Below are 19,902 nucleotides of genomic sequence, written 5' to 3'. Positions count from 1 at the left end.
CCTCAGGAAAATGGCTGTAGTTTAATAAAGCTGCAGCAAGAAGCCCAAACCCACGGTGTCCTTCAGGTGTGGAGCGCCCTGAGCGTGCTGAGCAGACAGCGTCATTCCTGGCCTCTCCCGCTGCCTGCAGGACAGCTGCCCCCTCAGCACGCCCTGGCCCCAGCCTTGTTTTACAAGTTCACCCCTCGGTGAGGCTTTCCCCAGAAGCAGCCACGTTTGTTCACCCCCTGGGGAAGCCTTTTCTTTAGGGAGGCAGAGGGCAAAGGGGAAATGGCAGCCCCCGAAGGAATCAGCGTTGCCCGGAGAGCTGCCTGACGCCCACGCTTCCCGGCAGCTCATGGCAGCACAGCACCCACTGACCCAGGGTGTCCCTGTACCAAAGCCCCAGCTGCTCGGGGGAGGGCAGGGGAGGGGAGGTGCTTATCCCAACCTGCCCCTCCAGAGACATACCAGGGCAAGAAAAGGTGCCCACTCTCTGCCAAGCTTACGAGTTGTCGTTCATCCTGGTATTCAGAGGTGGCCGCCTTTGCCACACTCTGGGCTTGCACGTCCTTGATGTGAGCCAGGGGAGGAGTTTCCCTGCGGAGAGAAAGGAGCTGTGCCCCCGCGGCCTGCCCCATCTCCTCTGGGGTGCTGCGACCGGGCTCCCAGCCCTGTGGGCAGCCGGGAAGCTCTGGCCGTGCCCAGTGCCATCAGCCAGGCAGTGGGGCCACGTGCGCCAGACGCTCCGTGGCCACCTCCGGAAGCCTCAGCAGCAGAGAGCTCTTCACCGCCCTGGCCAGCAGCTCCCTGCTCTGGCACCAAGCCCAGGCCGTCCCCTTGGGTCCTTGGGAAACCTCTGCTCCGCCGGCACGAGGTGGCCGGTGCTTCAGCAGGGAGAGAAGGAGATGACGGGCTGGAGCCCCAGGGACGCCCCGTCACTCCGCTCTCTCCAGCAGCAGCAGCGCCATCAAACCTCGTCTGTGCTGGAGTCCAGCCCTCCTGTCACACCTGCATTTTCAAGAACAGCAACGCCTGTGACCCAGCAGCTTTGTCTCCAGCACCGTCTTGAGTTTCCATCAGGCACCCAGAGGCTGTCAGAGCAGGAGGGAATTATTGCGTGGTCCAGAGCCCCCGAATCACGGGCTCGTTACCACACAGTTAAAGGCTTTGGGAAAAACCTACAAAGCCCAAATGTTTCTGTTTATACCCAGTTCCAGAACGTGGAGGAAGAGGACCTCTTCCTTTCAGACATACCTTGCTATTTTAGTCAAGGTGTAGTTTTAGCTCCCACTGCATACTTCTCCTAAAAATGGTGTGTTTCTACAGCCTACTTCTTCTACCAGTGTTTGCCCTAAAAAAGGAACAAAAAGACCAACTAGCAACAAGCACAAACAAAAGCTTAAGAACCCTGTTATGCCCAAAACAACACAGGTTTTGCAGTATGGACAAAGCCTTCCAGATTGAAATGAAGGAATCTTATAAAACAGACAACTCAGCAGTAAAACATAACGCTAAAGGAGCGTGATATCCAGCAAGCACACATGCTGCAGAGAAGCGGTAGAAAGTGCTGTAAGACAAAAACATTTACCTTCGCTAGTGTGGTTTTGTCGTGCTCTCCCAGTGACGAGATTTCACTGGAGAAAATGAGCCAATGTTTCAACTGACATGAATAGAACAGAACAGAACAGAACAGAACAGAACAGAACAGAATATTTCGGTTGGAAGGGACACAACAACGATCATCCAGTTCAACTGCCTGGCCGCTTCAGGGCTGACCAAAAGGTAAAGCGTGTTATTAAGGGCATTGTCCAAATGCGTCCTAAACACCGACAGGAATGGGCATCGACCACCTCTCCAGTAAGCCTGTTCCAGGATTTGACAGCCCTCTCTGTAAAGAAATGCTTCCTAATGTCAACGCTAACTCTATTTTATGAGTCCTTTCAGAGCACCACTGGCACCCAGCTCCCTGGCCCAGCTGGGGTACTCGAGCCCATTTGGCTGAAAGGCTCCTCTGCCTTATTGTCCCTTCCCGCAGCTTTGCGTCCCTTCTGGGTGGCCGTAATGCAGTTTTCCCAATGGGATGGTCTGGAATCACAGGTCTGCCTCCCCTTTTTTGCTCATCACTCGCACTGCTAAATGCCTTGCCGGACTGACAGCTCTTGTCCCAGGGGGAAACACGGAACTCAAGGCACTGCCCAGCCTGAGGGCTTGGCAAACCTGACCATCACGGGGTCTGCAGCTCCGGTCCGTGGCTCCAGAAGCACCTGGAAGGGCAGCCCAGCATTGGCGCCCGAAACGCAGCAGCTATCGGCAAGGCGCTAATGGCAATTTCTGCACTCGAGGGAATGACACGTGAGCCAGGGTAGCGGCTTTCCTAGATTTCTTCTTCTGAGGTGTTGGTGATGCTGGGCCAGTGCTTGAGCCTGGCAAAGAGGATGGACCTGTGGGCGAAACGCTCTGTGCAACTACAAACTATGGTCTGAAGTCCTCAGCAAAGACCTGGCTGTCCACCCTGACTCTTCGCTGTCAGGTTTGTCAGGCTGTGGAGCTCCACAGCAGCCGCCAGTGCCCGGTGGGCACAGAAGAGGACTCTTCAGCCAGGGGAGCAGTCGCTGGCACTCGGCAGCTTGGTGCCGGCACAGAAAGGCTGTTGAGCTGTCAGGGTGGCAGCCACCACGGGGAGCCCTAAGGGAAGGGGCTTCTCCACTTAGCGCAGGTGAGTAATTTTCATGGATGTGAGTAAAATAAATGTTTCCCATTAACATTACAACAAGAGATGGATACATAGTCCTGTTCTGCAGCTATGTTTTGGGGGTGGTTTGTTTTTGTAAATACTTTCCCAAAGACTTTCTCAGGTGGCTATTAGATTGCAAAGAAATGCTTACAATCATCATCAGTAGTAGTATTATGCCAGTGTCATCACCACCACAATTACCAGTCAAAACCTCAACAGCTCCGTTGTAGAAGGTCCCAGAGAAACTGCCAGAAAGAGCATTTCCAGCTGATGAGCATTTCCAGTCCTGAGAAATAGACCATAGAACTGTTCCTTGAAGAGATACTGCAGCTACTCCACATTAGGTGCTACTGTTTGTATAAAAAGTCAATGTTACAACACTCAAGGCAAGCTCTTAGAGAAGGGGTGGGCGATTTCACTTCACAATATCTTGAAGCAAGTTGATTTGACCCACCCACACCTTCTCACCCACCCACGGACAAGAACCACACCACGAGCATGCACGTGGTCTGCTCAGCACCACTTGGGTGCAACACGGAGATGTTTAGCAATTCTACAGCCTATGGTTTGTTTTCGCAATTTCCTAGCGTTACAGGCTTTTTTGCTGGTGGGATAGCAGGAAAAGCGGTGACATATGGGGTGCTGGAGCCTTGTTGCCACCCTGTTCTTGTCATCTCCTGCCGATGGATCATCTGTAATTAGCAGCGGGCAGGACAATTATTCTTGGTGGAAGCAACACATTCCTCAATTTTACTGAAGACCGGCTAAGCCTACAAAATTAAGGCCGATGAAACTGGAAGAAATGTAACGGGTCTAATTCCGACCCAGAGCAGACCAATAATGCCCAGGTCTCTTCAACAGAAATAGTTGGCTTTATAACAGCTGTTACTGGGAATCGGCTTCACCAGTCCCCCTTCACAGGAGGTGGCTGCAGAGCAAGGGATGATGTGCCCAGAGCAGCAGTGGAGGGTCCTGGCTGGTCGGAGCCCACGGCCGATTTCCAAAGCCGGGCTCATTGCCGTACCCCTTGAAAAGAATTCTTCCAATTCATTTTCTAACAGTGCGTAGTATTCAAGACATCACCAGGAAGATGAAGTCTCCCACAGTTTAAGTGTATCTTTTATTGCCACGGATGGAGAGTCCATAGCCTCCGTGGGGAGGGAAGTGAAGAGGAAATTCAAACTGCACCCGCTCAGCCATGGCCACTCGTGACCAGGGAATGATCTGGCACGGAGGGCAAGAGGACCCAACTGCAGAAGGGCTTCAGGGATGCCAGGGACAGAGGGACTCCATGTCAGGGAGCGAAGTTTCCCTTGGTGATGAGATGAGAAAGGCCACGGCGTTGTCTTGGAGCAATGGTGCAGGGCAGATGCCTTGGGCAGCAGAGCTGGCGCTGGGGGGGGGGAACCCAAGGCTGGGCTGAGGCGCCCCATGATGATGCTCACAGCACCCCCATGATGATGCTCACAGGATTGGTGCAGGTCAACCAAAAAGGCATATAAGGTACATAAGGAATATATAACGCATTGGCTTGTGATGCACCTCTGCAGACTACTGCTTACGGCGGTAGGACCCTGCCCGATGCGTCGCTCAATTAAATCGTTTTCTATTTAGCACAAATGTGTGTTTAATTTGCTTCAATAGGTAGAAAGACCAGCCAAGGACCCAGGGTGCTCTGGAGGGCAGCAGCATCCCCTATGAGCAGTACCCCCAGTGACCCACCCAGTCCCAGAAAACAAGACTATTGAAAAGATACATGCACTGGGAGTTAATGGGGAGGATCCTGATACTGATTATGACAACGAACCTTTCGCCCCTGCCCCAGCAACACCGTTACATGAGCCTAATCTGGATGAGATACCCTGTTATTAAAACAACCCCCAGCTTCTGCCAGAGCAGCAGGAGATGCCCCCCGCCCCGCCACCTCGGGTTACAGCCACCATTGTGTCATATAGAATATAATGGAATGGAATGGAATGGAATATTTCAATTCTCTTCAATAATAGATGCTGTTAGACAACTGGAAGAACCGCAGGAATACAACCTTCCTCCTCCTTGGGCTGGCTGGGTGGATGCTGAGCGTGGCCTTAATGCGACATGGGGGAACCCACGACTGGAAGACCACGATGGCTCGAGGGCTGCAGAAGTGGATGGCCTTTATGGGAACCCCTGGGATGGTGGTCCATCGGAAGGAAGCGTGGGTAAGGATGGTCCCTGTCCTGGTTCCGGCTGGGACAGAGTTAACTTTCTTCCCAGTAGCTTGGGGGGTGTGCTGGCTTTTGGGATTGGTGCGAGAGGAGCCTTGATGGCCCATTAATGCTTTGGCTGTTGCTGGGTGATGTTTGCACCCGGGCGGGGGGGAGCACAGCCGGGGTGGTGGACCCAGCTGGCCAATGGGGTATTCTGTACCATGTGACATCATGCTCAGTATAAAACCGGGGGGGGGGGGGGGGCGGGCTCATCCCCCCGTTCGTGACACGCGGTCGGCAGTGGTGAGCAGTTGGCTTTGTGCATTGCCTGCTTTGTGTATTCTGTTATTGTTGTTGTTCTCATTGTTATTCTTACTGTTCTACTTTGTTCTATTTCAATTATTAAACTGTTTTTATCTCAACCCGGGAGTTTTCCTACTTGTGCCCTCCCGATTCTCTCCCCCATCCCACCGGTGCGGGGGAGTGAGCGAGCGGCTGCGTGGGGTTTATTTGCTGGCTGGGGTTAAACCACGACGGTCCCAAATGGCAAAGGCAGGTCAGAGTCATAAAAAACTATGGAAGGAACGGCCACCTAAGGCGAACTAAGGGAGGAAATCCCAGCTGCCGGCCCAGGCAGGTCCAATGACCCCTCCCAAGTGGCCAAAATTTTTGGAATTAATAGTAGTAAAAGCCCTCGTATACCATTAGTGGCGAGTGATAAATATTCTCTTTACTCATAGCCGCAGGAGTGTCAATATCGATGATTAAAGCCAGGGGCAAGCCTGGCTTCATCCAGAAACCTCGCGAAAGAGCTTATATAACAAGGATTGCCGGAGAAAGACAACGGCTCCCAGGAGCTGGGATAAAGTTAACCGCGCCGCACCCGAGAACGCTAAGACCCACAGTGGCGCTCGGGCCCTTAAATATATTAAATATATCTCAAAAGTCCAAACCATGAACACTCTATTAGGCACTCGGATGCCAAACCCTCAGATTAAATTAGCTAAAAGCGGCCAGGATTAAAGAGAGGACGTCCCAGGCCCTATGGCCTCGTGCTCAGCCATAAAAGCTGGGGGAAGAAGGAAGGGGGGACGTTGGGAGGGACGGCGTTTGTCTGCCCAAGTCAGCGTTCGGCGTGACGGAGCCCTGCTTCCCTGCCTGCCCACGGGACCCACCCGCGTCACCCCTCCGGTCCCAAGCAGGGTGTCCCCACCCATGTCAACCCCCCCACTCTGATGCAGGGTGTCCCCACCTGTGTCCCCCCTCCAGTCCCAAGCAGGGTGTCCCCACCCATGTCACCCCCCTCCAGTCTGATGCAAGGTGACCCCACTTGTGTCCCCCCTCCAGTCCCAAACAAGGTGTCCCCCCCATATCACCCCCTCAGTCTGATGCAGGTGTCCCCACCTGTGTAACCCCCCAGACTGATGCAGGGTGACCCCACCTGTGTCCCCCATCCAGTCCCAAACAAGGTGTCCCCCCCATATCACCCCCCCAGTCTGATGCAGGGTGTCCCCACCCGTGTCACCCCCCCCAGTCTGATGCAGGGTGTCCCCACGCATGTCACCTTCAGTCCCCGCAGCCCCCACCCACTCCCCCGTGATGCAGAGGATGGAGACCACCAGGCGCAGCCGAAGGCTCTTTACTCCCGAGAGAAGCCAACACCGTGGGGTGACACCCGCTGTCACCAGCTGGGGGTGGGGGTACGTGACACCGCGGGGAGGCGGGGGCAGCCCGGTGCCTTGCTCGGATGGGGAGGGGAAGGGGGTGGGGGGCAGACAAGGAGGTGCCCGCCGGCAAGGGGCACCCATGCATCTGAGCGGCTGGGGGGGCCGGGGCCAGCTCAGGGCCCCCCCGTGTCCTCAGGGCCCCCCCTCAGACCTTCTTCCGCTGCGGCCGCACCCTGGGGAAGAGCTGGGGGAGGGGGAGGGTGTCAGGGGAGGGTGCCCCCGCCAGCCCCCCGGGACCAGAAGCCATGGAGGGGCCAGGGAGGCCATGAGATCCACCCTCAGGGCCATGGAGGGGCTGTGGGAACCCCCCCAGGGTCACGGGTGCTGTGGGTGCTCCCCTGGGGCTGTGGGGTGGCGGCCGTGGGTGCTGTGGCTGCCCCCGTGGGGCTGTGAGGTGACCACGGGTGCTGGGGGACCCCTCTGGGGCCGTGGGTCCCCTTCATGGCCATGGGCGCTGTGGGTACCCCCTGGGGCTGTGGGGTGGCCGTGGGTGCTGTGGGACCCCCCCTGGGGCCATGGGCGCTGTGGGACCCCCTGCGGGATGTGGGTCTCGTGGGTCACCCTCGGGGCTGTGGGCGCTGTGGGTACCCCCTGGGGCTGTGGGGTGGCCGTGGGTGCTGCGGGTCCCCCTTGGGGCCATGGGTGCTATGGGTACCCCCCTGGGTCTGTGGGGTGGCCGTGGGTGCTGTGGCACCCTCCGGGGGCCGTGGGCACTGTGGGACCCCCCCCCCCCACTCACCCCGAAGTAGTTCCGGGGGACGTAGCCCTCGTGCCCGTAGAGGGACCCCCACCACCAGTCAAGCTCCTCCTGGGGCTGGCGGCGCAGGACGGTGACGGGCTCGCCCTCCCGGAAGGACAGCTCGTCCCCGAACTCGGCGCTGTAGTCCCAGAGCGCGTACACCACCCCGCTGTTCAGCACCCCCATGCTCTGCTCCACCTCTGCAGGGACGGGGGCGTCAGCACCCTGGACCCCCCCAAACACCCCCCCCCGGCACTGCACCCCCCAGCACCGTGTTGCCCTGAAACCCCCCCAGCACCCCGTAACTCCCCCAGCACCCCCATGGCACTGCACCCCTGGCACCCCGCTGCCCTGAAGCCATACCCATCCTGGTATGCCCTCCCAGTATCAGTACCCCTCCCAGTACCCCTTCCCAGTATCCATATTCCTCCTATACCTCCTCTCAGTACCTGCTCCCAGTACCGGTAGAGCCCCAATACCTCTTCCCAGTACCTGTATAACCCCCAGTACCACCTCCCAGTACCCATATAACCCCCAGTACCACCTCCCAGTACCCATATAACCCAAATACCCCAGCACCCATACCCCCCAGTATCCCCTCCCAGTACCCATACTTGCCCAGTACCCCCTCCCAGTACCCATAACACCCCAGTATCCCCTTCCAGTACTCATATTCCTCCTCCCGGTACCCATACCCTGCAGTACCCAGCCCCAGTACCCACATACCTCCTACCAGTATGCATACCACCCCAGTACCCCCTCCCAGTACTCATATGCCTCCTCCCAGTACCCATGCCCTGCAGTACCCCCTCCCAGTACCCACATACCTCCTACCAGTACCCATACCACCCCAGTACCCCCTCCCAGTACTCATATTCCTCCTCCCAGTACCCATGCCCTGCAGTTCCCCCTCCCAGTACCCACATACCTCCTACCAGTACCCACACCACCCCAGTACCCCCTCCCAGTACCTGTATACCCCCAATATCCCCTCCCAGTACCTGTAACCCCCTAGCACCCGCTCCCAGTACCCATATACCCGATACCCCCTCCCAGTATTCAGACCTGCCCAGTACCCCTTCCCAGCGCCCATACTCCCCCAGTATCCCCTCCCACTACCCACACCACCACAGTACCCCTTCCCAGTACCCGTATACCCCCAATACCCCCTCCCAGTACCCATATTCCCCTGATACCCCCTCCCAGTACCTGTATCCCTCCTCCCAGTACCCACACCACCCCAGTACCCCCCTCCCAGTACCTATATCCCTCCTCCCAGTACCCATACCACCCCAGTACCCCCCTCCCAGTACCCATATCCCTCCTCCCAGTACCCATACCACCCCAGTACCCCCCTCCCAGTACCTATATCCCTCCTCCCAGTACCCATACCACCCCAGTACCCCCCTCCCAGTACCCATATCTCCCCCAGTACCCACACCTGCCCAGTACCCCCCCAGTACCCATATACCCCCAATACCCCCTCCCAGTACCCATATTCCCCTGATACCCCCTCCCAGTACCTATATCCATTCTCCCAGTACCCATACCACCCCAGTACCCCCCTCCCAGTACCCATATCTCCCCCAGTACGCACACCTGCCCAGTACCCCCCCAGTACCCATATACCCCCAATACCCCCTCCCAGTACCCATATTCCCCTGATACCCCCTCCCAGTACCTGTATCCCTCCTCCCAGTACCCATACCACCCCAGTACCCCCCTCCCAGTACCTATATCCCTCCTCCCAGTACCCATACCACCCCAGTACCCCCCTCCCAGTACCTATATCCCTCCTCCCAGTACCCATACCACCCCAGTACCCCCCTCCCAGTACCTATATCCCTCCTCCCAGTACCCATACCACCCCAGTACCCCCCTCCCAGTACCCATATCTCCCCCAGTACCCACACCAGCCCAGTCCCCCCCCAGTACCCATACCCCCCGCCCCGTCCCCATATACTCCCAGTGCCCCCAGTGCCCCCAGTACCAGTGAGGTAGTTGTAGCAGTCGGTGTAGCCCTCCCGGTACGGGTCGCACTTCTCCACGGCCAGGCTGCCGTCGCTGGTGGTGGTGGCGAAGATGGCGGCGCCGTGGCGCACCAGGGCCACGCACACCCCCGTGTCGTTGCACGAGGCCGCGCAGTGCAGCGGCGTCCTGGCACCATCGGGATGGGGGGAATTTTTTGGGGGGGGGGGGGGGGGAGCAGAGGACGGGCTCCCCTGGGACCCCCTCCAGCGTCCTGGGGATGAGGGAGCCGCCGCGCCCGTCCCCGTCCCTCGGTTGTGGGGGGGTCGGGGTCCCCCATCTCTCCCCACCCCCAATCACCAAAGGGCTGTCAAGGGATTATTGGGGTCCCCGTCCCTGTTCCCCATGGCTGTGGGGGTCCTTGGGGTGCCTGCCCCCAGGCCCTCTGGCTGTGGGAGTCTGGGGGGCCCCGGCGTCCCCACTCCTCCATGTCTGTGGGGTCCCCAGCTCCCAGCAGCTGTGGCTGCGGGGTCCCCCACGCCCCCACCCCGTGTCAGCGGGTCCCCCTCCCACCATGTGTGGCTGTGGGGTCCCCCACGCCCCCACCCCGTGTCAGCGGGTCCCCGTCCCACCATGTCTGGCTGTGGGGTCCCCACGCCCCCACCCCGTGTCAGCGGGTCCCCGTCCCACCACGTGTGGCTGCGGGGTCCCCCACGCCCCCACCCCGTGTCAGCGGGTCCCGGTCCCACCACGTGTGGCTGAGGGGTCCCCACACCCCCACCCCGTGTCAGCGGGTCCCCGTCCCTGTCCCACCAGCCGTGGCTGTCGGGGGAGTTGACGTTGGCCCCGCTGGCGATGAGGAAGTCGACGATGCCGTAGTTGGCCCCGCAGATGGCGTTGTGCAGCGCCGTGATGCCCTCGTCGTTGGGCTGGCTGGGGTCGTTCAGCTGGGGACATGCGCACCCGTCCCCACACCGCCACCCTCTGCCACCCCCGCTGCCACCCCCGGCACCCCGCTGCCACCCCCAGCCCCTGCCACCCCTGAGCACCAGGCCCATTGCTCACCCTGTCCCCCGTCACCTTGTCCCCACTGTCCCCCCAGCCCTTCTCCCTGCCACCCTGTCCCCACTGTCCCTGCCACCCTGACCCCCACCACCCCGTCCCCGCTGTCCCCCAGCCCTCGCCACCCCAGCCCTTGTCCCCGCCACCCCCCGGCCCCGCTCCCCCGTCCCACCTCGGCCACCGCCTGCTGCACCACGTCCAGCTCCCCGGTCAGGGCCGCATCCAGCAGCAGCACCAGGGGGTTGAGGCGCACGCGGGCCCCAGGGCGCCTGCGGGGCGAGGAGGGGTCGCGCAGGGCCGAGCGCCGCTCCTGCGGCAGCCGGGAGGTCAGGGGGGCCGGGGGACACTGCCAGGGCACCCGGCGCTGGACGGCACCCGGGGGACCCCGGGGACACCTCCCGGGGCACCCAGTGCTGTACGGCACCCAGGGGACCCTGGGGACACCTCCTGGGGCACCCAGTGCTGTACGGCACCCAGGGGACCCTGGGGACACCTCCCGGGGCACCCAGTGCTGTACGGCACCCAGGGGACCCTGGGGACACCTCCCGGGGCACCCAGTGCTGTACGGCACCCAGGGGACCCTGGGGACACCTCCTGGGGCACCCAGTGCTGTACGGCACCCGGGGGACCTTGGGGACACCTCCCGGGGCACCCAGTGCTGTACGGCACCCGGGGGACCTTGGGGACACCTCCCGGGGCACCCAGTGCTGTACGGCACCAGGGGGACCCCGGGGACACCTCCCGGGGCACCCAGTGCTGTACGGCACCCGGGGGACCCCGGGGACACCTCCCGGGGCACCCAGTGCTGTACGGCACCCAGGGGACCTTGGGGACACCTCCCGGGGCACCCAGTGCTGTACGGCACCCGGGGGACCCCGGGGACACCTCCCGGGGCACCCAGTGCTGTACGGCACCCGGGGGACCCTGGGGACACCTCCCGGGGCACCCAGTGCTGTACGGCACCCGGGGGACCTTGGGGACACCTCCCGGGGCACCCAGTGCTGTACGGCACCAGGGGGACCCCGGGGACACCTCCCAGGGCACCGTGCACCATGTGGCACCCGGGGGACCCTGGGGACACCTCCCAGGGCACCCTGCGCCATGTGGCACCCGGGGGACCTTGGGGACACCTCCCAGGGCACCCCGGCGATCTTAGGGACACCTCCTGGAGCATCCAGCGCTGTACGGCACCCAGTGCTCCTTGGGGACACCTCCCAAGGCACCCAGTGCTGTACGGCACCAGGGGGACCCCGGGGACACCTCCCGGGGCACCCAGTGCTGTACGGCACCCAGGGGACCGTGGGGACACCTGCCGGGGCACCCAGTGCTGTACGGCACCCGGGGGACCCCGGGGACACCTGCCGGGGCACCCAGTGCTGTACGGCACCCGGGGGACCCCGGGGACACCTCCCGGAGCACCCAGTGCTGTACGGCACCCGGGGGACCCCGGGGACACCTCCCGGGGCACCCAGTGCTGTACGGCACCCGGTCCTCCTTGGGGACACCTCCCGGAGCACCCAGCACTACACAGCACTTGGGGGACCTTAGGGACACCTCCCGGGGCACCCCGCGCCGTGCGGCACCCAGGGGACCTTGAGGACACCTCCTGGGGCACCCAGCGCTGATTGGCACCCAGGGGACCTTGGGACAGCTCCGGGCAGACTGGTTGTCACCACAGTGCACCCAGGGGACCGCAGGGGCAGCCGCAGGGCAGGTCTGGTGGCCCTTCTGCTTGCCATGCCTGGGGACGCTGGGGGAAGCCTCGGGGACACCAGGCACCCCAGGGGACGCCAGGCACCCCAGGGGACACCAGGCACTGCCTGGCAGCCCAGGGGGCTCCAAGGGACGCCAGGTACCGTGTGGCACCCCGGGGGGTGGGCACCAGGTGGCACCCCGAGGACCGCAGACACTTACCGGGGTGGGCGCGGGGCTGCCGGGGGACGGCGGCGGGGGGCTGTGGCGGGGCGGCCGGGCCTCGGGGACCGCCGGGGCGGGGGGCGGCAGGTCAGGCGAGGCGCCGGTGTCACCGGAGGCCGGGGGCTCGTCGCGGCGGGGCGGACGGTGCAGGAGGCGGGTGATGAGCTGCTGGTACTGGCGGGTGCGGGTGGGTGGCAGCGCCGGCCCCGGGCTCTGCTCCATGGAGCCGCGGCGCTTGAGGGGCCGCGGCATCTCGGCCAGCACCCGCGCCACCTCCTCGAACTCGGGGACCCGCTGGGCCTCGGGGGGCAGCAGGGGCTGCAGCCGCGTGGGGCTGAGCGGCCGCTCCAGCCCCTCCGCCTCCCCGCCCTGCAGCAGCCGCTCCAGCTCCGGCTCCCCCTCCGGTGGGACGGTCTCAGGGGGCGCGGGGCGCCCCAATCCTGCGAGGGGGCTGGGGTCAGGGCGCTCCAGCACCTGAGCACCGCGACCCCCCACCCCGGGTGGGTCAGCACACCGGGGTCCCACGGACCCCCCGTCCCGGGTGGGTCAGCACACCGAAGCCCCACGGACCCCCCACCCCGGGTGGGTCAGCACACCGGGGTCCCACGGACCCCCCACCCCGAGTGGGTCAGCACACCGAAGCCCCACGGACCCCCCGTCCCGGGGGGGTCAGCACACCGGAGCCCCACAGACCCCCCGTCCTGGGTGGGTCAGCACACCGGGGTCCCACGGACCCCCCATCCCAGGTGGGTCAGCACACCGGAGCCCCACGGACCCCCCACCCCGGGTGGGTCAGCACACCGGAGCCCCACGGACCCCCCGTCCCGGGGGGGTCAGCACACCGGACCCCCACAGACCCCCCACCCCGGGTGGGTCAGCACACCGGAGCCCCACGGACCCCCCGTCCCGGGTGGGTCAGCACACCGGGGTCCCACAGACCCCCACCCCGGGTGGGTCAGCACACCGGAGCCCCACGGATCCCCCACTCCGGGTGGGTCAGCACACCGGAGCCCCACGGACCCCCCGTCCCGGGTGGGTCAGCACACCGGAGCCCCACGGACCCCCCGTCCCGGGTGGGTCAGCACACCGGGGTCCCACGGACCCCCCGTCCCGGGTGGGTCAGCACTCAGGAGCCCCACGGACCCCCCATCCCGGGTGGTCAGCACACAGGAGCCCCACGGACCACCCACCCCGGGGGGGTCAGCACACCGGGGTCCCACGGACCCCCCCAAACCCACCCACATCTTAGCATGCTGCAGCCCCACTGCCCCCCCAAACACTCCGTACCCCTCATGCTGCAACCCCCTCGTCCCCCCCAAACCCACGTCCTGCTGCCCACTCCAGGCCCACAGACCCCCCACTAACCCCTCTGTCTCCCCACTCCGGAGCCCCCCAGCCCCCACCCCGCGGGCACCTCACCTTCGCCCCCGGGCAGCACCGGGGGGGCCTGGGGCAGCGCCGGGAGCTGGGGCTGCTTTTGGGGTGTGCGGGGGCCAGCGGGGGGGACCAGGGGAAGCCCCCGGGGACCCCCGACCCCCTGCTCCCAAAAAGCGTTTTGCAGCTTGAAGATCATGGAGAGAGGCAGGGGCTTGTGGCGGGGGGGTCGCCCCCCCTGGGGGGGCACAGGAATGCGGGAGACGGGCTGCTGGGAGAAGTGCCAGCCGCGGGGCAGGGTGCCAGGGCCCGGGCGCCGAAAGGGTCCCTCCGCCCGCCGCTCGCCCGCCAGCGGGGACACCTTGTAGTTACGGGGCAGCGTGGCGCTGTGCCCCCCGTAGGCGCCATCCTGGGTGGGGGAGGGGAGAACAAGGCGTCGGGGAGGGAGCCAGCCCACCTGCCCATCTACCCTGGCATCAGGCACCAGGGCTGAGGATGGCGGCCTCCCCAGCGCCCACCTTGCCCTGCCCGCCGGCTCCGTCCAGGCTCGACTCCCGCCAGGGTGCCAGCGCCAGCCCCAGGGACGGCCGCGGCCCTGGCTGCCCCTCGCCGGTGCCTGGGAGGGGGGAGACGGACCTCGGTGCCGCGCCGGGTCGGGGGGGACGCAGCCCCCACTCCAGGGGCACCCCGAGACGTGCCCCTGTGGCGCGCTCAGCCCCCAGCACCCCACAGCCGGCCCGGCAACCTTGGACCCCCTTCTCCCAGCAGCTCTAGACCCCCCCCAGCAGCCCTAGACCCCCCCCCAGCAGCCAAACCAACAGCCCCAGACCCCCACATGGTGCCCCCCAAGACTCCCAGCAGCCCTGGACCCACCCCCCCCAGCAGCCCCGTCCCCCCCCAGCCCGCTGTACCCCAACCAGTAGCCCCAGACCCTCCTGATCCACGCCCCCCCCAAACCCAACCTGCCTCTGGACACCCCAGCAGCCCCCCCAGTTGCCTCGGGACCCCCCATCCCTGCTGGAAGCTCTATGCCCCCCCCCCCCCAACTTTCCTAATACCCCCAACCCACTTCAGATGCCAGTCCTGGCTTCCCGCAGCACCCCCAGTGCCCCTCAGCCCCCCCGTGTGCCCCCCCAGCCCCCTGTGTGCCCCCCAACCCCCCCGGCTCACGGTCGTAGCCCCCCGAGCCGGGGGGTTTCTTCTCATAGGCCACGTCCAGGTCGGACTCGTTCCAGCTCTTCTGCGGCCGCCGCTTGATCACGAGGTCATCTGAGGGGGGGGCAGGGGCTGAGGGGACCCCCCCACATGGCCCCGACACCCCCCATCTCAGGCCCTCAAGTTGGGGTACAGGGCATGGGGGCACCCCAGGGTGGGGTGGGAGCAGCCGGTGGCAGGGATGCCCTGGGATGGCTTGAGGACACTCTGGGATGGGGACAGCCCAGCGTGGGATGGGGACACCCCATGATGGGGACACCCCAGAACGGGACAGAAGCACCCTGGGACAGCTTGGGGACACCCCAAGATAGGGGATACCTCACGATGGAGTCACGCTGGGATGGGGTCACCCTGGGATGGGGACACCCCAGGGTGGGGGGACCATCCATGACCAGGACATTGCACGATGGAATGGGGACACCTGGGGATGGGGGATACCCCATGATGGGGTCACCCTGGGATGGGGACACCCCCGGGGTGGGGGGACCATCCATGACCAGGACATTGCACGATGGGATGGGGACACCTGGGGATGGGGGATACCCCATGATGGGGTCACCCTGGGATGGGGACACCCCCGGGGTGGGGGGACCATCCATGACCAGGACATTGCACGATGGGATGGGGACACTTAGGGATGGGGGATACCCCATGATGGGGTCACCCTGGGATGGGGACACCCCTGGGGTGGGGGGACCATCCATGACCAGGACATTGCACGATGGGATGGGGACACCTAGGGATGGGGGATACCCCATGATGGGGTCACCCTGGGATGGGGACAGAAGCACCCTGGGACAGCTTGGGGACACCTCGAGATGGAGGATACCCCATGATGGGGTCACCTGGGGATGGGGGATACCCCATGATGGGGTCACCCTGGGATGGGGACAGAAGCACCCTGGGACGGCTTGGGGACACCTCGAGATGGAGGATACCCCATGATGGGGTCACCCTGGGATGGGGACACCCCCAGGGTGGGGGGACCATCCATGACCAGGACATTGCACGATGGGATGGGGACACCTAGGGATGGGGGATACCCCATGATGGGGTCACCCTGGGATGGGGACAGAAGCACCCTGGGACGGCTTGGGGACACCTCGAGATGGAGGATACCCCATGATGGGGTCACCTGGGGATGGGGGATACCCCATGATGGGGTCACCTGGGGATGGGGACAGCCCAGGGTGGGTTGGGGATACCCACGGATGGGGACAGGAGCACCCCAGGACAGTGACACGCCGGGATGGGGACACCAGCCCTCCCCCCCCAGCCCAGGGACCGTCCCCACCGTGTCCCCCCGCCGCGGTGGCCTTACCCTGCGCCCGGAAGGTGACGGCGGGGCTGCTGATGGAGGGGTACAGCCCGTGCACCTCGTAGGGCGGGGGCGCGGGGGGCCGGGGCGAGGGCACCCGCTCGGGGAAGAACACGGGCCCCTCGCCCGGCCGGGGGGACCCCCCGAGCCCCAGGAACTCATAGGGGCGATGGGGGCGCGGGGAGGGGGCTCGGCCCCCCGGGCTGGGCAGCGCCAGCCCCTCGTAGGGCACCGCCAGCACCTTGGGTCGGGGCGAGGGGGCCCGATCCTCCCCCGGGAGGTAATGGGGGGTCCGGGGGGAGCCGGGGCGCCCCAACGGGTCCCCTGACAGCTCGGGGTTCTCCGGCGCCAGGCTCCTCCGGCCGAGGGGCGAGCGGGTCCGGCTGGGGCTGTACGGCTCCTGGCGGGCGGGGGGAGCACCGGGAGAGGCGGGTTGGGGTATAGGCAGGGGGGGGGCAATGGGGTGCCCCCCCAAGTGCCCCCCCCCCAGCCCCAGGTCCTACTTTGGGGGGTCCGGGGCCGTCGGTCCAGAGGGACTCGAGCTGCCGGGAGAGTTCGTCCACCTTGGCCACCGCCGTGTCCAGCTCCACCTGCTTCAGGTCCATGTGCTGCATGGCCAGGGCTGGGGGGGGGACGGACGTGGGGGGGTCAGGCTGCGCCCCAAAGGGGTCCCGTCCCCCCCCCCCCCGCCGCCCCCCACTCACACTGGAAGGTGAGATCCAGCAGGTCCTGGGCGCTGCGCAGCCGCTCGCTCGCCATCCTGGGGGGGGGGGGGGGCAATGGGTGACCTAGGGTGGGGGGTGATGGGTGAGCAACCCCCCCCCCCCCCATGGGGGGGCACCCCTCCATCCCCACCCTGTGCCCCCACCCTGCGCCCTGGGAACGCGGGGAGCGGGGACGTGTTGCGACCCGCTCGCCTCTCGGGGATCATCATCATAATAATAATTACCGGTAATTAATCCATCGCAAAGAGCGGGCGCCGCCCACCCCCCCGGGGCAGGGCCCTGGTGGGGGGGGGTGTGCACCCCCCTGCTAGAGGCGGGGCGGCAGGACCCCCCTTTCCGCTGGGGTGACCCGGTTTGGGGGGCAGGATGGAGGCGGGTCTGCCCCCCGCGGAGAGGGGACACCCCCCACCCCCCCCATGGGTGCCCCAGTGCCAGCGTGGGGGGGAGGATTTGGGGTGTCGGAGGGGCACCCTGTGTCCCCCGCGCCTGGGGACAGCAGAGGGGGGTTTGGGGGACCCCCCTCGCAGCACCGCGGCCCCACCCAGGCGGCCCCACCCGGCCCTCGCCCCCGGGGAGACGGGGACAAGCCCCAGCTCGCCCCGGGTCAGGCGGCGAGACGGGAGGGAGCTGGGAAAGAACCCGGGCGTCCGGGCACCCAAGGGTGCTCCCGCCCCCCAGCACCCCGAACCGGACCCGGGCACCCAAGGGTGCTCCCCCCCCGCACCTCGAACCGGACCCGGGCACCCAAGGGTGCTCCCCCACCAGCACCCCGAACCGGACCCGGGCACCCAAGGGTGCTCCCCCACCAGCACCCCGAACCGGACCCGGGCATCCAGGCACCCAAGGGTGCTCCCGCCCCCCAGCACCCCGAACCGGACCCGGGCACCCAAGGGTGCTCCCCCCCCGCACCCCGAACCGGACCCGGGTACCCAAGAGTGCTCCCCCCCAGCACCCCGAACCGGACCCGGGCACCCAAGGGTGCTCCCCCACCAGCACCCCGAACCGGACCCGGGCATCCAGGCACCCAAGGGTGCTCCCGCCCCCCAGCACCCCGAACCGGACCCGGGCACCCAAGGGTGCTCCCCCCCCAGCACCCCGAACCGGACCCGGGCACCCAAGAGTGCTCCCCCCCAGCACCCCGAACCGGACCCGGGCACCCAAGGGTGCTCCCCCCCCAGCACCCCGAACCGGACCCGGGCACCCAAGGGTGCTCCCGCCCCCCAGCACCCCGAACCGGACCCGGGCACCCAAGGGTGCTCCCCTCACCAGCACCCCGAACCGGACCCAGGCGTCCAGGCACCCAAGGGTGCTCCCCCCACCAGCACCCCGAACCGGACCCGGGCACCCAAGGGTGCTCCCCCCACCAGCACCCCGAACCGGACCCGGGCACCCAAAGGTGTTCCCCCTCCAGCACCCCGAATCGGACCCAGGTGTCCGGGCATCCAAGGGTGCTCCCCCCACCCAGCACCCTGAACCGGACCCAGGCACCCAAGGGTGCTCCCCCCACCCCGCACCCCAAACCGAACCCAGGCACCCAAGGGTGCTCCCCCCCCACCCAGCACCCCGAACCGGACCCAGGCATCCGGGCACCCAAGGGTGCTCCCCTCACCAGCACCCCGAACTGGACCCAGGCGTCTGGGCACCCAAGGGTGCTCCCCACACCAGCACCCCAAACCGGACCCAGGCGTCCGGGCACCCAAGGGTGCTCCCCACACCCCGCACCCCAAACCAGACCCGGGCACCCAAGGGTGCTCCCCCCACCCAGCACCCTGAACCGGACCCAGGCACCCAAGGGTGCTCCCCCCACCCCGCACTCCAAACCGAACCCAGGCACCCAAGGGTGCTCCCCCCCCACCCAGCACCCCGAACTGGACCCAGGCGTCCGGGCACCCAAGGGTGCTGCCCCAGCACCCCAAACTGGGCCCAGGCACCCAAGGGTGCTCCCCAACCTCCCCCAGCACCCCAAACCAGACCCAGGGGCCCGGGCCCCCCCCAGCCCCACGGGCCCCACGCGGGGGTCGGTACCTGGTGGGGTGCAGTGGGGTGCCGGTGGGGTGCGGGTCGGGGTGCCGGTGGGGTGCTGGTGCCCGTGGCGCGCCCGCGTCCCCGCGGCCTCTACGCCCAATTCCAGAGCGCTGGGTCACGCGGGGGAGGGTGCTGAGCGGGGGGGGGGCCGCGCCCTGCGCCCCAGGGTGCCGGGCGTGGGGGGGGGGGCAGATCCCACGGGGGGGGGCGGGTCCCACGGGGAGGGTTCCCACGAGAGGGGGGAAAATCCCACGGGGGAGCAATTCCCACGGGGGGGGGGGACGATCCCACGAGGGGGGTCCCACGAGTGGAGGGCGGATCCCACGGGGGGGATGTCCCACGAGGAGTGGGCAGGTCCCACTGTGGGGGGGGGGCCCACGAGAGGGGGGCAGGTCCCGGGGGGGGCAGGGGTCCCACGAGAAGGGGGCAGGTCCCACTGTGGGGGGGGTCCCACGAGAGGGGGCAGGTCCCACGGGGGGTGGTGTCCCACGAGAGGGGGGCAGGTCCCACCGGGGGGTGGTGTCCCACGAGAGGGGGGCAGGTCCCACGGGGGTGATCACGGGGGGGGGTGCAGGGCCCCGGGGCTCCCCCCGGCCCCGGTACCTGCAGCGCCGGCGCCTCCCAGCCCCGCTCCCGCCCCGCCCCGGCCCGGCCCGGCCGGGCGGGCCCCGGTGCAGGCCGGGAGCTGTAGTCTGGGCTTGGACCCCCCCGTGCCCCCGACCCCCCCGTGCCCCCGACCCCCCCGGACCCCCCAGGGCCCCCGCGGCGTCCCGGGGGGTCTCGGCACCTTTAAACGCCGCCGCCGACCAAGGGCATTCCGGCCACGCCCATTTAAAGGCGGGGCGAGGGCGTGGCCCCGCTTTAGGTCCCGCCCCCCCGTTCCCGCCGCCGGACCGCACCAACTGCCCCGCGGGGATAGGGGGAGAT

General features: G+C 65.9%; 1 protein-coding gene across 1 annotated transcript; it reads right to left on the bottom strand.

Annotated features, from left to right (window-relative positions):
- Positions 1-6,528: 6,528 nt before the first annotated feature.
- PPP1R13L (protein phosphatase 1 regulatory subunit 13 like) lies at positions 6,529-19,862 on the bottom strand. The gene is made up of 14 exons (XM_075134370.1): positions 19,763-19,862; positions 18,976-19,065; positions 16,930-16,985; positions 16,729-16,847; positions 16,229-16,625; positions 14,863-14,961; positions 14,211-14,308; positions 13,738-14,101; positions 12,316-12,758; positions 10,574-10,711; positions 10,153-10,286; positions 9,362-9,528; positions 7,372-7,571; positions 6,529-6,816 (listed from the first exon to the last, which is right to left on the bottom strand). Exons 3-14 carry the CDS (start codon positions 16,982-16,984, stop codon positions 6,778-6,780), a joined length of 2,253 nt encoding a protein of 750 aa, XP_074990471.1. The 5' UTR covers position 16,985; positions 18,976-19,065; positions 19,763-19,862; the 3' UTR covers positions 6,529-6,777.
- Between the last annotated feature and the right edge of the window lie 40 nt (positions 19,863-19,902).

This window comes from Calonectris borealis, chromosome 32, assembly GCF_964195595.1.
Source record: "Calonectris borealis chromosome 32, bCalBor7.hap1.2, whole genome shotgun sequence".
Taxonomy (NCBI): Eukaryota; Metazoa; Chordata; class Aves; order Procellariiformes; family Procellariidae; genus Calonectris; species Calonectris borealis.
This window is presented reverse-complemented; position numbering and strand designations above follow the sequence as displayed.